At 37.0% G+C, this 17,423-nt stretch overlaps 1 protein-coding gene across 1 annotated transcript in view; it reads left to right on the top strand.

Moving 5' to 3' along the window:
- PLCH1 (phospholipase C eta 1) overlaps positions 1–17,423 on the top strand; it is a 458,827-nt gene that overhangs the window by 337,144 nt on the left and 104,260 nt on the right. Inside the window, exons 10-12 of the mRNA XM_053710072.1 lie at positions 2,076–2,247; positions 5,715–5,822; positions 6,140–6,301. Coding sequence (XP_053566047.1) covers positions 2,076–2,247; positions 5,715–5,822; positions 6,140–6,301 — 442 coding nt within the window. The remainder of the gene's footprint in view (positions 1–2,075; positions 2,248–5,714; positions 5,823–6,139; positions 6,302–17,423) is intronic.

Genomic DNA, 17,423 nt, shown 5'->3' with positions numbered 1-17,423 from the left:
TGGAGGTTCAAACTCAGATATCTTTTTCCTCCATTACCGCTTCTTCCTCGAGTGGTGGCCCGCATCAAGCAGGAGCAGGGAATCAGTAATCCTGATTGCTCTATCATGGACGCAAAAGACGTGGTTTGTGGATCTAGTGGGGATGTCATCATCTCCTCCATGGAAGTTACCTTGTCGCAGAGACTTGCTGATACAAGGTCCATTTGTTCATCAAAATCTAGATTCTCTGAGGCTGACTGCGTGGGGATTGAACGCTTAGTCTTAGCAAAGAGAGGTTTCTCTGAGAGTGTCATTGATACTCTTATTCAAGCTTGCTAACCAGTTACTCAGCGTATCTACCACAAGGTGTGGAGGACCTACTTATTCTGGTGTGAAGAGCGTGATTTTTCCTGACACAGAGTTAAGTTTGCCAGGATCTTTTCCCCAGGATGGGCTGAAGAAGGGTCTTTCTGCTAGTTCACTGAGGGGACAGATTTCGTCCCTGTTGGTTTTATTGCACAAGAGACTGGCTGAGCTTCCAGGCGTGCAGTACTTTGTTAAGGCTCTGATTAGGATCAGACCTGTGTTTAGATCTGGGGCTCCTCCTTAGAGCCTACATCTTGTTCTTTGGGTTTTGCAACAGGTTCCGTTTGAGCCTCTGCATTCCGTTGACATTAAATTGTTATCTTGGAAGGTTCTCTTTTTATTGGCTATTGCCAATAATTTCTAAGATCTCTGCAATGTAAGCCCCCTCTATTTTTTCATGAAGATAAGGCAGTTTTACGTACTAAATAACCACAGGAGATTGTGGTTCCTTTCTTGTGTCCTAATCCTTCTTCATCGAAGGAACACTTACTTCACAAATTGGATGTGGTTTGCACCTTGAAGTTCTATCTTCATGCTACTAAGGAGTTTAGACAATCTTCTTCTTTGTTTGTTGTCTATTTCGGGAAGCTTAAGGGGCAGAAGGTTACTTCGACTTCCCTATCTTTTTGGTTAAGGAGTGTTATCCCCTTAGCTTACGAGACAGCAGGACATCATCCTCCTGAGAGGATAATGGCTCATTCCACTAGAGCAGTGGCGTCCTCTTGTGCCTTTAAGAATGAGGCCTCTTTGGATCAGATTTGTAAGGCGGCTACCTGGTCCTGCTTACATACTTTTAAATTTTTTTACAAGTTTGATGTTTTTGCTTCGGCTGAAGCAGCTTTCAGGAGAAAAGTTTTTCAGGCTGTGGTGCCCTCAGAATAGGGTCCGCCTCTTCCTTTTTGTTCCCTCCCGTTATTCATTCAATGTCCTCTGGAGCTTGGGTATAGTTTTCCCAACAATAAGGAATGAAGCCGTGGAGTCTCCCTATCTTAGGAAGGAAAACATAATTTATGCTTACCAGATAAATTCCTTTCCTTTCGGATAGGGAGAGTCCACGGCCTGGCACGTTTTTTCTTGTCTATGGGCAGTCCCCTATTATTTATTTTATCTACTAGCACCATTTATACCCTAATGTTTCTCCTACTTTTCATTGTTCCCTCGGCAGAATGACTGGGGTAATGAGGAAGTGGGAGGGATATTAACGCCTTTGGCTGGGGTGTCTTTGCCTCCTCCTGGTGGTCAGGTGTTGTATTTCCCAACAGTAAGAAATGAAGCTGTGGACTCTCCCTATCCAGAAGGAAAGGAATTTATCTGGTAAGCATAAATTATGTTTTTCCCCTTATTCTTTGATACCCTTGCAGTAAAACTAAGATAGCCGCCAGCAGTGAAATACTAGGGCTGCGCAAGCGTGTAGACCATCTTTGTTAAAGTCAGTGCAAATATTACACATATGTGGCATCTGGCTTCCACCGTGCATGTGCAATGCCTGCAGTGACCTTAACAAAGATGCGGTCGCCAGCATATCATTGAACAGTGTATGGGGGGTAGTTTAGATTTTGGTGTCTACAGGCACCTGGGTTGTAAATCCAGCTGTACTTGTTAAGGTCAATATTGGATCTTCTGGAATTGTAGTTTGTAATAAAATATGTTATATCTAACATTAAAAGTTTTTTTTTATAGTAATGCATATTATTAAAATAAAATCTTTATTACTTTTTTGCTCATTCTAGATACCCAGTGATATTGTCCATTGAAAACCATTGCAACATACAACAACAGAGGAAGATTGCTCAGTACCTGAAGGATATATTTGGTGATAAACTTGACTTATCCACAGTCCCATTGGGAGAATCCAAACAACTTCCCAGCCCCCAAAATTTGAAGGGCAAGATACTTGTAAAGGTAAAAAATAAATAAAAAAATAAAAATAACAACCCCCCATTTATTTATAAGTGATGAGTGGGAAAGGGGCGAATGTTTTGCAGTATTTGACAAATTTGTTCAATTTAATGTTATATTCGATATTAAATATATTATATTATTAAATAATATTATTGGATATTAAATCTAATTAGGAACATTGAAAAACGAAAGTAACAACAGAAAACTGGAAATAACATTCGATTATCGAATTTTAATGGATTTTTATTCTTTTATTTAAAAAATATTTCTTTATTGACTATTTGACAAAGTAGATTCGTACAGTCATAAGAAAAAACAAGATATCAATAGTAATAATAGTAAAATAAAGTTCAAAGTATACTGTCCATGTGCGCAAGAAATGCTCGTTTTTGAAGACAGCTATATATGTATAATCAAAGTCATCTGAATTTTTCAATATATGACTTACAAAACCTAGAATCTGTAAAACAAATAAAGAACAACAAAAACAAAACTAAAATTTATAAACTAATTCAACACATAGAATTTAGGCATGACTTTCACGGTGCTCCACGATTTTAGGAACTGATGCTACTGTGATTATTCATGAGCCTCAGCCATCAAACAGCAGTCACCGCCCCAACTTTCAGTAATGTGGGGCACAGTCTGTATTCTAACGTTCAGTTAATGTGTCTATACTCTTCAAAGTCAAGTTGCCATTTCTCCCCTTAGAGGGCAAATGTTGCGGTAGACTGTGTAGGTAGCATTCACATTTGTGTAGGAAACTGGTGGTTCTGTGTTTCATGTTGCATATAGTGTCAAATAATTCAATAGTTATTTGATGTCGGAGAGAGTTGAGTTAATGATGGTATGGCATAACTATTCCATGTTTTTGAACCAAGTTTTCTGGCCAAGAGCATAACAGTGCCCAGGAATCTATCTTGTTTTTTTAATCCTTTAGGCAGGCTCAGGAATACTATTGTTTCAGGGTTAATTGTAAGTTCAATTCCAAATCTTATTTTCAACCAGTATAGAATGGATTTCCAATATTTTACTAATCTGGGACAGCACCAGAGTAGGTGTATTAAATTTGGGTTGTCCTTTTGACATTTGCTGGACTTTTATTCTTATTAACATTGGATTGTCTAAAACGAATGTCCACAGGACTATTCGTTCTACCAAACCAATGATACTTTCAGCACATTTGACCATCCCTAGTGATGAGTAAATATTTAGGTACATTTAAAGAATATATATATATATATATATATATATATATATATATATATATATATATATATATATAAAACACACATTAATATCAAAATAGAAAAAATACATTTAATATGTTCAGATATTAAAATTTGAATATGTATCATCATAGTGTATTTGTTCTGTTGAAACATTAGAATAGAAGAACACATGTTTAGCCACTCAAATGTCAATACACGGTAATTTTCCCATCACTACTTTTCAGACGTTATTGATGTAACCAAGCAGAATGACCTAATATACTTTATCATAATATCAAAATACTTTTATTTCTAAAACTCTTTTATGCAACAAAAACATGCACTTTAAAGGAATATAAAAGCAATAAGCAATGGGTTATACTTGATAGAAATGATTACAACATGTATTATTCATTATCATAAAAAGATGTTAACGTTAATACCTTTTTAAACTTAATTTGTGCAGTGTCCATTACTTGCTGTCACAGCCCCACATTATACAGTGCAAATATTGCATAATTCTAGCAACTGTTGCCTCTCAAAATCCCAAGGACTGATAGAGCTCTTTAGAATTCAGATTACTGTTCAGTATCAGATCTCTCTATTGTCATATACATAACGTCAACCAGACTTATATATGCTGTACCTCCCTTTCTTGTTCATAATATTGTATATCTTTTTGTAAATAACTGTGTTTTGTTTGACTTGTTGCCGTTTCTTTAAAATTTAAGAAATTTTCAAATACAATAATAATATTAATAATAAAAAAAATCTCTCATATGGGCAGATATATTTTCTTACATGATAAGTGTAGGCATGGTATTTTATATTTTTTTGTGCAATAGAGAAGTTGCTAATTGTTTGTATATTTGGAATATACATAGCTAAACTGAATGGAAGGCCCTTTGTTTGGTTGGATCTGTTGATTTTTCTGTCCCGGGCGGTGCATGCACACATTGCTTTGTGGAACAGCTGCTCCCTAGGACCCCCCCCATACCCAGTTCAGCAGATTTTTGGTGTAGTTTTAACCATTTTGTTTCTTCCACACAGCCTGACCAGCGCTTCAAGTACTCAATATTGCTAAACCCACCCCTCTCTTGTATTTATCACTCCTAGACAGTTAAGAGTATAGTCCCTGAGACTGACATACCTCATACATTTTGGACTCTCTAGACTCTAGAGGAAACTTGGGCGGGTGTTAAACATACTCATAACTTTTCAGAAACTAAAGTATATTCTGTTTTTCTCCCTTTGAAAATAGAAATTGCTTTTATCATATAAAATATATAAAAAAATTATGTTTATAATGAGACCAGTTCTATAGTTGAACTAGTCAATTTACAGGCTGATTTAGATATTTATTTTGCATTATCAATAGTTTGAACACATTTTATACATAACTGTTTAGCTGCAGGACATTTCCATGGCAGAACCAAATTTTTTCATATTTTAATTGGTGTTGATGTTGCATCTTTCAACATGGTTTACTGTTATTTCAATTGTGGAGTTAACCTGAAAGACAAATGTCACCAATAGTTCACAACAGTAGATGTGCATTCAAATGAGTGCAAATTCCTTGGAATTTTGCTGATTTGTCAAGTTGTTTGATATACGAACAGCCAAATGCATTAAGGATGAAACTGACAAAAAACAAATGATAACTTGATGCAATCGATTTGTTTTTTCGTTCATGAAGTTTGGCACCAAAAAAGGGTGCAGGAATGGGGGGGGGGGGGGTTATATTGTTAGGTTAATAAGCTCCTGCATTTGTAATGATGTACAGAGGCTCTTACCATTCATTTGTCCATCACCCCCTATTTAATCCTGCCATATTTTTACTAATGACTGATGTTAGATATAGCCAGTCAGGCACTAAATACTGGATTTTAGTCATACAGGAGTTGAAAAATATGTTCTTTTATCGTTCAAATTCTATAGTCTAAGAATTTTGTTTATATTAGCTGTTCCCATTGGAAATAACGGTAACAAATCTAAATCCAATATTCGACCAAACTAAATGCCTACATGGACGAAATTCAGCTAAACCCTTATGTTTGAAAAAATCAGAAAGAAATCTTTCAGACTAAACAATTTTTTTGCCTGTGCATATGTTTACTCTACACCAAATCTATATTATTCTCTGCAGTTGATTTACAAGTATTCAGAGATGAGGGAGCTTTTTAAATCATCAGTATAGAATAACAAATATAGGCGTTTTCCTCTTGATGTCTCTCACTGTATATTTTACATTGTTAGGGGAAAAAGTTACCATATGACCTTGCAGAAGATGCTGAAGAGGGAGAGGTCTCTGATGAGGACAGTGCAGATGAAATAGAAGAAGAATGCAAATTAAGTCATTGTTTTGTAAGTAAAGATATATTTGGAAAATTTCTACCTATAGTTATTTAATTTTTATGTATTTATTGTAGAAATGTTACAGAATTAGGGATATACTTGACCATTAACTATGACGATCTACTGGAAGTGAATAGCTACAGCTGCTTTTTTATTTAGTGCATTACAGTTCTGTATTTACAAGAGACTGATCTTTGCCTGAACGAGGTTCTTAATGTGCTTTGATAAAATTAATTTACTACTTACTTTTTGGCAACGAAAAATAGGACTTCATAAATGAGCCTGCAAGGCTGAATGAGAACTTATTTTATTTGCATCCTATACAGAGCAACGGTACAACGGAACACCAGGTGGAATCTTTCATAAGGAAAAAGCTGGAGTCTCTGTTGAAGGAGTCCCAAATAAGAGACAAAGAGGATCCTGACAGCTTCACCGTCAGAGCGTTATTAAAGGCAACTCACGAGGGCCTGAATGTGAATCTCAAGCAGGTAAATAAAAACTTATCTCAATAACCGCTGCCTCCTGTTAACCATTTGGATTTTTTATTGGTTGGTGTTAAAATGCTTTGTAATTAATTTATTAATATTTAACTCCTAAAATGAAAACATGTTATATCCACCTAAGGCTCTAAGAATAGCTGAGCCAATCAAGAAATCTTTTACATTTGTCACTAATACTTAATTTAGTAGATTAGTGTTGTTGTTTTTATTATTATTTTAGCACTGAATAATTTTTGAGTCATTATTACATTCAAGTTCTTCTATTTATTTGGATTCCTGTAAATGTATATTTGTTTGGAAAAACAAACACCTAGATTATGAGTTTTGCATTAGAGGCTGTGCGGTGTTAACGAGCAGTTTATGCTCACCGCTCACTTACAGACAGCGCTGGTATTACGGGTTTTTACAAACCAGACAAGAAGTGAGCATTGAGCAAAATTTAGCTCATTACCGCACTCCAATACCAGCGCTGCTTACGTTAGCAGTGAACTGGTGTAACGTGGTTGTGCACGATTTCCCCATAGGAATCAACGGGGAGAGCCGGCTGAAAAAAAGTCTAACACCTGCGAAAAAGCAGCATAAAGCTCCTTAACGCAGCCCCATTGATTCCTATGGGGAAGTAAAATTTATGTCTACACCTAACACCCTAACATGAACCCCGAGTGTAAACACCCCTAATCTTACACTTATTAACCCCTAATCTGCTGACCCCGACATAGCAGACACCTACATTATAATTATTAACCCCTAATCTGCCGCCTTGACATCGCCGCAACCTACATTATATTATTAACCCTTATCTGCCGCTCCAGACACCGCTGCCACCTACATTATACTTATGAACCCCTAATCTGATGCCCCCAACATCGCAGACACCTACATTATATTTATTAACCCCTAATCTGCCTTCCCCAATGTCGCCGCAACCTACTTACACTTCTTAACCCCTAATCTGCCGCCCCCAACGTCACTGCCACTATAATAAACATATTAACCCCTAAACCGCCACACTCCCGCATCACAAACTTTAGTTAAAGATTATTAACCCCTAATCAGCTGTCCCTAACATCGCAGCCACCTACCTACATTTATTAACCCCTAATCTGCCGCCCCCAACGTCGCTGCCACTATTCTAAATTTATTAACGCCTAAACCTAAGTCTAACCCTAACCCTAACACCCCCTAACAAATATAATTTAAATAAATCAAATTAAAATTACTATAATTAACTAAATAATTCCTATTTAAAACTAAATACCTACCTATAAAGTAAACCCTAAGCTAGCTACAATATAACTAATAATTACATTGTATCTATCTTAGGGTTTATTTTTATTTTACAGGCAAGTTTGTATTTATTTTAACTATTTAGAATAGTTATTAAATAGTTATAAACTATTTAATAACTACCTAGATAAAATAAATACAAAAGTACCTGTTAAATAAAACCTAACCTAAGTTACACTAACACTTAACACTACACTATAATTAAATTAATTCCCTAAATTAAATACAATTAAATACAATTAAATAAAATTAAATAAAATTATCTAAAGTACAAAAACAAACAAACACTAAATTACAGAAAATAATAAACAAATTACAAGATTTTTAATCTAATTACACCTAATCTAATCCCCCTAACAAAATAAAAAAGAGCCCTACCCTACACTAAATTACAAATAGCCCTTAAAAGGGCCTTTTGCGGGGCATTGCCCCAAAGTAATCAGCTCTTTTACCTGTAAAAAAAATTACAAATCACCCCCAACATTAAAACCCACCACCCACACAACCAACCCTACTCTAAAATCCACCCAATACCCCCTTAAAAAAATCTAACACTAACCCCTTGAAGATCACCTTACCGGGAGAAGTCATCCAACCGGGCCGAAGTCCTCAACGAAGCCGGGAGAAGTCTTCATCCAAGCCGGGCGAAGTGGTCCTCCAGACAAGCAGAAGTCTTCATCCAGACGGCATCTTCTATCTTCATGCATCCGGCGCGGAGCGGGTCCATCTTCAAGACATCCGGCGCGGATCATCCTCTTCCAACAAAGTCTTCTTACTAAATGACGGTTCCTTTAAGTGACGTCATCCAAGATGGCGTCTCTTCAATTCCGATTGGCTGATAGAATTCTATCAGCCAATCGGAATTAAGGTAGAAAAAATCCTATTGGCTGATGCAGCCGCCTTAGTGCACACCAACAGGGGGGTGCTCAGAGCGGTGCCGACTGCCTAGGATAAAAAAAATTACATTTATTATTTATTTGAATGAAATTTTGACGATCATTTGATTCCTGGCTTCATTTTATTATCCTCTGTGCCCGCTGGATCTGGCTTGGTCCCTGCGCCTGCAATGCAACTATTCTTACTAGTTACTACTTCCTCAGTGACACCTGTGACCTGTCCCAACTGGCCCGGCTATTATTGCTTATGTTTATAGCCTATGGGATTCGGAATGTAGGCACGCTGCGCGTGCGGTGTCAGAGAGAGAGTGGAGGACTGGAGGCGGAGCTCACTTGCGCATCTGCGCTGCCTGCCGCTGCCAGTGGCTCTACCTATGACTCACTCTGAGACTGAGAGGGACTGGGACTCTGGGAGAAATCGTGTGGGATGACTCCATGTGACACTGAGGCGTGAGGTAAGAATGGAGGTCTCAGAGGGGGCTGGAGCTGGGGGGCAGAGCGGGCATTTCTAGGAATGGTGGGGGTCTCTGAGGGGGCTGGAGGCTGAAGCGGGCATACACTGTCATACTAACCGGCCCAAGGCTGCATAGTAGTAAGTCGACAGTCAGTTCCACAGACAGCACTGTAGCACAGCAGGGATCAACGGCGACATTGATATAATATAGAGGAAAGGAGTGGTAACAGCATAACAGCGGTGCGTCTGTACTATCACTAGCACCAGCACATGCTCCCGACTGCAGGAACCTAACACTTTCCTACAATATTTGACCATATTGATTTTAGCATAGCACGCACCATGTAATCACACTGACTGCAATCACAAGGCACCTATATGGTGTACCGAATAGCAGACATAGTTTTAGTTCCAACTTCCGCCAATTGCCTCTAGCCCCCCATGCAAGTGAACAAACCAAATTGGTGGCTTTCTAGCTGATAAAAAGCTGATGCAGATGTATTCTCTGGTGTGTGTGTGTGTGTGGGGGGGGGGAGAAGGGTTATCGGTCACTGCTGTCAGCTGTGTGTCAGGGAAAGAGGTTAATGGGCACTTTTGTGTGTCAAGGAAAGGGGTTACAGCTATGTGGTTTGGAAAGAGTTAATGTTCACTCTTATCAGGGAAGGGGTCAATAGTTACAGCTGTGTATCCTAGAAGGAGTTAATGGCCAGTGCTGTGTGTCAGGGAAGTGGTCAGTTACAGCTGTGTGTCATGGAAGGGGATAATGGTCATTGCATTGTGTCAGGGAAGGGGTCAATTGTTACAGCTGAGCTGTGTACACTGATTGTATTGAGAAGGGGTTAATCGATACATAGAGAGACATTTAGATATAGATAGATATTTAGTCTAGATTTTGGACAAATTTATCAAGCCCTCTTAATTTGATCATAATATTTAATATAGGCTTTAAATTAAAAGAATATCAATTGGGAGTTGACTATTCAGCATTTGTGTCTATATATTTTTATGAAATGTTTTAAATTATAATCATAAAACATTTGCCCACAAATATGTGTATGGTCAAAACATCTATTTTTGTTTCATAATGTATAATATCCCTTTTAAATGGATAAAAATGTCAAAATTGAAGTACATTTAGATGCATTTCCATTTTTAAATAGAAGCATCTGAGCAAAATACTTCCTTTAGGAAAAATACTTCTAGTAAAAGTTATTACTATTTTTCATTTACTGTTTTTCAGAGGCATACACACATATGCTGTGAGGGCCTGTGCACCAGTATACAGAAGAAGCATTTTTGCTAATGGAAGCATATTGCAGAAATGCTTCTATTTAAAACTTAAATGCACCCATGCACAATTCAAATTTGACCCTTCTATCTCTTTAATGGTTACCTGTATACCTACTTTACCAAGCCTAAATTTCTGATGTAACATGCAATAGGGACATACTTTATGTCAAGTGTCTATTGCATATTATCATTGTCTGTATGCTGCTGTCGCCCATGTATTATAAGAAACATTTGTATTTGTGCTTTGTTTTTTACTAGCATTTGTCAGGAAATTAAATCTTTGTTCACTAGCGTATAGCTGGTCTGTTTATTTGGGAATGGGTGGCCCTTTTATTATGTAGGTCACTTTCAGCAGTATCAAGAAGCTAATTATCACTGTGTGGGTCAGGGAATGGGTTAATCACTGCTCTGTAAATGTTTTATAAGGGAAAGGGTTTATTACTTTTCTGTGGGTTTGCCTTAATAACTGCTCTGCAGGTCAGTTTATCACGGAGGGGGTTAATCACTGCTTCGTGGATCATATATTGTGCAAGTAGTTTATCTATGCTGTGTGACTGTATATCAGGAATTAAATGAATTAGCACTCTGTGGACCTGTGTTTCAGGAAAAGGGTTAAGCAGAGATCTACATGTCAGTATGGGGGTTAATCACTGTGCACTATGGGGATATTTCTGTAAATTCCTTATTCAGAGGCTACACAGGACTTATATTGAACAAATTCGTATATAAGCTATAAAAATATTTAATTCCTGATTTTCCCAGTTTAGCATTTCATGCTCATGATTTTTCCTGGTAATAGATAATGGAAAAAACATTTATCAACAGTTGTCAAAAATTAACCAAATTTACCACAGTTTTGGAACTGCCAAGTTAGACCAATCTCCTAAACAAGTTACTGAAGCTCAAGCAATAGTGCAACAAAAAAATGTTCACATTTTTTTTTGCTCTATTATATTTATTTTCGTAGGCATAATTTAAATAGTAATTTAGGTACTAATAATGAAAGTGATTGCCATTGGTATGTATAACATTGGTATGTATAATATATGTTTGCTTTTTTTGGGTGGGGATGGGGGGGGGGGGCGTCAAAATGCATCTTCGACTGTGTAGACAAAAATCCTTGCACCGGCCTTGACTTCGTTGGAAGAGGATGCTCCGTGCCGGATGTCTTGAAGATGGACCCGCTCTGCGCCGAATGGATAAAGATAGAAGATGCCGTCTGGATGAAGACTTCTGCCCGTCTGGAGAACTACTTCGCCCGGCTTGGATGAAGACTTCTCCCGGCTTCGTAGAGGACTTCGGCCCGGTTGGATGAAGACTTCTCCCGGTAAGGTGATCTTCAAGGGGTTAGTATTAGGTTTTTTTAAGGGGGTATTGGGTGGGTTTTAGAGTAGGGTTGGTTGTGTGGGTGGTGGGTTTTAATGTTGGGGGGGGTTGTAATTTTTTTTACAGGTAAAAGAGCTGATTACTTTGAGGCAATGCCCAGCAAAAGGCCCTTTTAAGGGCTATTTGTAATTTTGTGTAGGGTAGGGCTTTTTTTATTTTGGGGGGGCTTTTTATTTTGTTAGAGGGATTACATTAGTTGTAATTAGCTTAAAAATCTTGTAATTTGTTTATTATTTTCTGTAATTTAGTGTTTTGTTTTTTTTGTACTTTAGCTAATTTTATTTAATTGTATTTAATTTAGGGATTCATTTAATTATAGTGTAGTGTTAGGTGTTAGTGTAATTTAGGTTAGGTTTTATTTTACAGGTAAATTTGTCTTTATTTTAGCTAGGTTAATAACTATTTAATGACTATTCTACCTAGTTAAAATAAATACAAACTTGCCTGTAAAATAAAAATAAACCCTAAACTAGCTACAATGTAACTATTAGTTATATTGTAGCTAGCTTAGGGTTTATTTTATAGGTAGGTATTTAGTTTTAAATAGGAATAATCTAGTTAATGATAGTTATTTTTATTTAGATTTATTTAAATTATATTTAAGTTAGGGGGTGTTAGGGTTAGGGATAGACTTAGATTTAGGGGTTAATAACTTTAATATAGTGGCGCCGATGTTAGGGACGGCAGATTAGGGGTTAATCATATATAACTAGTGTTTGCGATGCGGGAGGGCAGCGGTTTAAGGGTTAATATATTTATTCGGCAGATTAGGGGTTACAGATTTTATTTTAGTTTTTGCGATGTGGGGGGCCTTGGTTTATAGGGGTTAATAGGTAGTTTATGGGTGTTAGTGTACTTTTTAGAACTTTAGTTAAGAGTTTTATGCTATGGCATTGTAGTGTAAAACTCTTAACTACTGACTTTAAAATGCGGTACCATTCTTGACAGTAGAGGGTCTTCCGCTCATTTTTAGTCAGACTCGTAATACCGGCGCTAAGCAAGTCCCATTGAAAAAAGAAGATACGCAATTTACGTAAGTGGATTTGCGGTATTTCCAAGTCAGGCCAAAAAAGTGAGCGGTACACCTGTACCTGCAAGACTCATAATACCAGCGGGCGTTAAAAAGCAGCGTTAGGACCGGCCAACGCTGCTTTTTAAGCCTAACGCACAACTCGTAATCTAGCCGAAAGGATCTATAAGCCCTGATACTAATTATTAAACAAAAGGATTAAAGGGATAGAGCATGCAATTTTAAGCAACTTTCTAATTTAGTCCTATTATCAAATTTTCTTTGTTCTCTTGCTATCTTTATTTAAAAAGTAGGAATGTGATGCATAGGAGCCGGCCCATTTTTGGTTGAGAACCTGGGTATGGCTTGCTTATTGGTGGGTAGATGTAAACCTCCAATAAGCAAGCGCTATCTATGGTGCTAAACCTAAAATGGGCCGGCTCCTATGCATCACATTCTTGCTTTTAAAATAAAGATAGCAAGAGAATGAAGAAAAATTGATAAAATTGATAAAATGGTAAAAGGAGTAAAATAGAAAGTTGCTTAAAATGTCATGCTATCTATCTATCTGAATCATGAAAGAAAAAAATTGGGTTCATTGTCCCTTTAAGCTTTAATACAGTTTCTCACTTTTTGCCTAAATATTCTGAAGTGCAACTTCATTTTTGACTTTGGATATAGTATAAGTCTGGGGAGGATCCGTCAAGTTGGCCCCCGGTGAACAAAAAAAGTTTGACTTATTTTTGCAATGCTGTGCAGGTGCGACCAGCATTTTACTTTATTAAATACAAAGAGGTTAGGGTTACTGGCAGGTGATTCGTTTTATTATGGCAATTGCTTAACAGCTATTAGGACATAAAGACCATTACTTGAATAGTAGTAATCTGCCTTTTAAAAAATAATGTGATACATTTCTATGTTAAAGGCTTCTATAAAGGGAAATTAAACACTTGAAGATATTAATAGACATTGATTAATTACATTTAGTAAAACAACTTTGAAATATACTTTATTCATTTGTTATCCTTTCCTGTAATTTGATTCTGAATATTGTGGGCTTTCCAATTTATGTTAAACATGGAAGTGCAGACACAGCTATATTCCACACAGTCATTGGTTGAACACTCTAGTAAGGCATTTATAACTATTCCCAATTGGCCTCAGCAAAATAGGTCATCTAAGTTACAATATGGTGGTGCCCACTGCTTTATAGACATTTATAGACATTAACTGTGTGTTCCCTGTAAATATATATGTATATGCTTATATACATATATATTTATGTGTTAATATTTGTATATACACATATTAACAAAAAAAATGTATATATTTGTATACCATATTTGTATATTTATATTTGCTGCCCATAACTGTGTGACTTACCCCTTCGCTGCACGCCTATGTAAGAGCTCTCTCGTGAGCGCAATGCTTCTGTGCAATGTGACCGCAAGTTCGCTTTTGCATTGCAACTCACCTGTAATACCAGAGCACATTTACGTGCGCTGGTATTACAAAGTGGAGCACAAATATCCCTTTAGCTAATGCAATATTTTGCACTCCACTTGTAATCTGGCCCTTAATCTTGACTCTATGGGCAACCTTTTGATCTTTGCAATTTTGATAAGACAATTATTCTGTCTACCTGTATATTTTGTTTTCTTAAGTATGTCCTCAATAATACAAATAATAATAAAAAATAAAAGATTTCATGCCCAGTCTGAAACATGAAACTTTAATTTTAACTTTATCTGGTTAAGATGCAAGTTTGTAAAAAGCACTGAGAGAAGGGGCAGTCTGCAGAGGCTTAGATACAAGCTAATCACAAAGGTAAAAAGTATATTAATATAACAGTGTTGCTTATGCAAAACAGGGTAATCGGTAATAAAGGTAATAAACAAAATAACAAATTTGAATTAATTATATTCCTATAAAGAACTAATGATCGAATACAAAATGTGTTCATTAGTTCATTTAGTTTCTCTATTTAACAGATAGGAGAAACTAAATAAACTAATGAAGGATTTTTTAATTTGTTCATTAGTTTATTTAGTTAATGATAATGAGCACATTTCGGACAAAATTAGTTCCAATTGAATTGAATAAGAAAAATAATAATAATAATAAAAAAGTGCATCTAGTTATATACCAAAGAAATGTTTCCAACCTACCTATATGCACTGACTTTAATGTTTATACATATATTTTGCTATGCAATGTGTAGCTGTTGATATATTCCATGCATATATAAAATGTATTTTAACTGTACTCATCAGAAAATACAGTGCTTACTGTAGATTTTAATAATGTTGAAGGAAATATTCAACTGGTTTCATTTTTTTATTTGTATTTATTATTTTTATTTTGTGATGCATTTAAAGGGACACTCAAGTCAAAATTAACTTTTATGCTTCAGAAAGAGCAGCAGTGTTAAGACACTTTCTAATTTACTTCCATTATCAAATTTTGCACAATCTTCTTATACTCACACTTCCATTTTCCAGCCCCCTGTATGATGTGGCAGCCATCAGCCAATCACAGACTAGTATACGTACAGTATCTCACAAAAGTGAGTACACCCCTCACATTTTTGTAAATATTTTATTACATCTTTTCATGTGACAACACTAAAGAAATGACACTTTGCTACAATGTAAAATAGTGAGTGTACAGCCTGTATAACAGTGTAAATTTGCTGTCCCCTTAAAATAACTCAACACACAGCCAATAATGTCTAAACCGTTGGCAACAAAAGTGAGTACACCCATAAGTGGAAATGTCCAAATTGGGCCCAATTAGCCATTTTCCCTCCCTGGTGTCATGTAACTCGTTAGTGTTACAAGGTCTCAGGTGTGAATGGGGAGCAGGTGTGTTAAATTTGGTGTCATCACTCTCACACTCTCTCATACTGGTCACAGGAAGTTCAACATGGCACCTCATGGCAAAGAACTCTCTGAGGATCTGAAAAAAAGAATTGTTGCTCTACATAAAGCTAGCCTAGGCTATAAGAAGATTGCCAAGACCCTGAAACTCAGCTGCAGAAAAGTGGGCAAGACCATACAGCGGTTTCACAGGACAGGTTCCACTCAGAACAGGCCTCGCCATAGTCGACCAAAGAAGTTGAGTGCACGTGCTCAGCGTCATATCCAGAGGTTGTCTTTGGGAAATATACATATGAGTGTTGCCAGCATTGCTGCAGAGGTTGAAGGGATGGGGGGGGCAGTCTGTCAGTGCTTAGACCATACACCGCACACTGCATCAAATTGGTCTGCATGGCTGTCGTCCCAGAAGGAAGCCTCTTCTAAAGATGATGCACAAGAAAGCCCGCAAACAGTTTGCTGAAGACAAGCAGACTAAGGACATGGATTACTGGAACCATGTCCTGTGGTCCGATGAGATCAAGATAAACTTATTTGGTTCAGATGGTGTCAAGCTTGTGTGGCACAACCAGGCGAGGAGAACAAAGACAAGTGTGTCTTGCCTACAGTTAAGCATGGTTGTGGGAGTGTCATGGTCTGGGCCTGCATGAGTGCTGCCTGCACTGGGGATCTACATTTCATTGAGAGAACCATGAATGCCAACATGTACTATGACATATTGAAGCAGAGCATGATCTGCTCCCTTTGGAGACTGGGCCGCAGGGCAGTATACCAACATGATAACGACCCCAAACACCCCCCCAAGACAACTACTGCCTTGCTAAAGAAGCTGAGAGTAAAGGTGATTGACTGGCCAATCATGTCTCCAGACCTAAACCTTATTGAGCATCTGTGGCCCATCCTCAAATGGAAGGTAGGGGAGCACAAGGTCTCTAACATCCACCAGCTCTGTGATGTCGTCATGGAGGAGAGGAAGAGAACTTCAGTGGCAACCTGTGAAACTATGGTAAACTCCATGCCCAAGAGGGTTAGGGCAGTGCTGGAAAATAATGGTGGTCACACAATATATTGACACTGTGGGCCCAATTTGGACATTTCCACTTAGGTGTGTACTCACTTTTGTTGCCATCAGTTTAGACGTTAATGGCTGTGTGTTGAGTTATTTTGAGGGAACAGCGAATTTACACTGTTATACAGGTTGTACACTCACTACTTTACATTGTAGCAAAGTGTAATTTCTTCAGTATTGTTACATGAAAAGATATTATAAAATATTTACAAAACTGTGAGGGGTGTACTCACTTTAGTGAGATACTGTATACCCTGTAAGCTTGTGCACATGCTCAGTAGGATTTTGCTCCCCAGAAAATGTGAATATTAAAAGACTGTGCAAAATTTGATAATAAAAGTAAATTGGAAAATGTATTTAAAACTGCTGCTCTATCTGAATCATAAAAGTTTACTTTGACTTGTGTCCCTTTAAATGATTTTGTATTGGCCTTGTAAATAAATGATTTCAGCTTTTGACTAAATGTCCTGAGGGAGCCTTGTTGCAGTACAATGCAGATGGCTTGATAAAGACAGCATCTGTCTCTGCATTATTTGTTTGGCTTTTAGTGCTATTGGCACATTAGCTTATGTTTAAAGCATTGTCCTAAGAAAAAAAATGGAATATTCGCTGTTTACATTTTACCTTTGCCCATAATTAAATGATTATAGATAACCATGTTCCTTTTCATGAATAGTTTGTCAATCTACATTTTATTCTTGTGATTATCTTTTTTTCTTTTATATCTGAAATACAGTGACATTTCACTGAAAAATTCATATTTAAAAAAAAAAAAGTTGAAATGCCTAAATGCCGAAATTTTAGATTATAAATGTATTTATCCATGTATTGGTGGTTTAATTT

Source organism: Bombina bombina, chromosome 4 (assembly GCF_027579735.1).
Source record: "Bombina bombina isolate aBomBom1 chromosome 4, aBomBom1.pri, whole genome shotgun sequence".
Lineage (NCBI taxonomy): Eukaryota > Metazoa > Chordata > Amphibia > Anura > Bombinatoridae > Bombina > Bombina bombina.
This window is presented reverse-complemented; position numbering and strand designations above follow the sequence as displayed.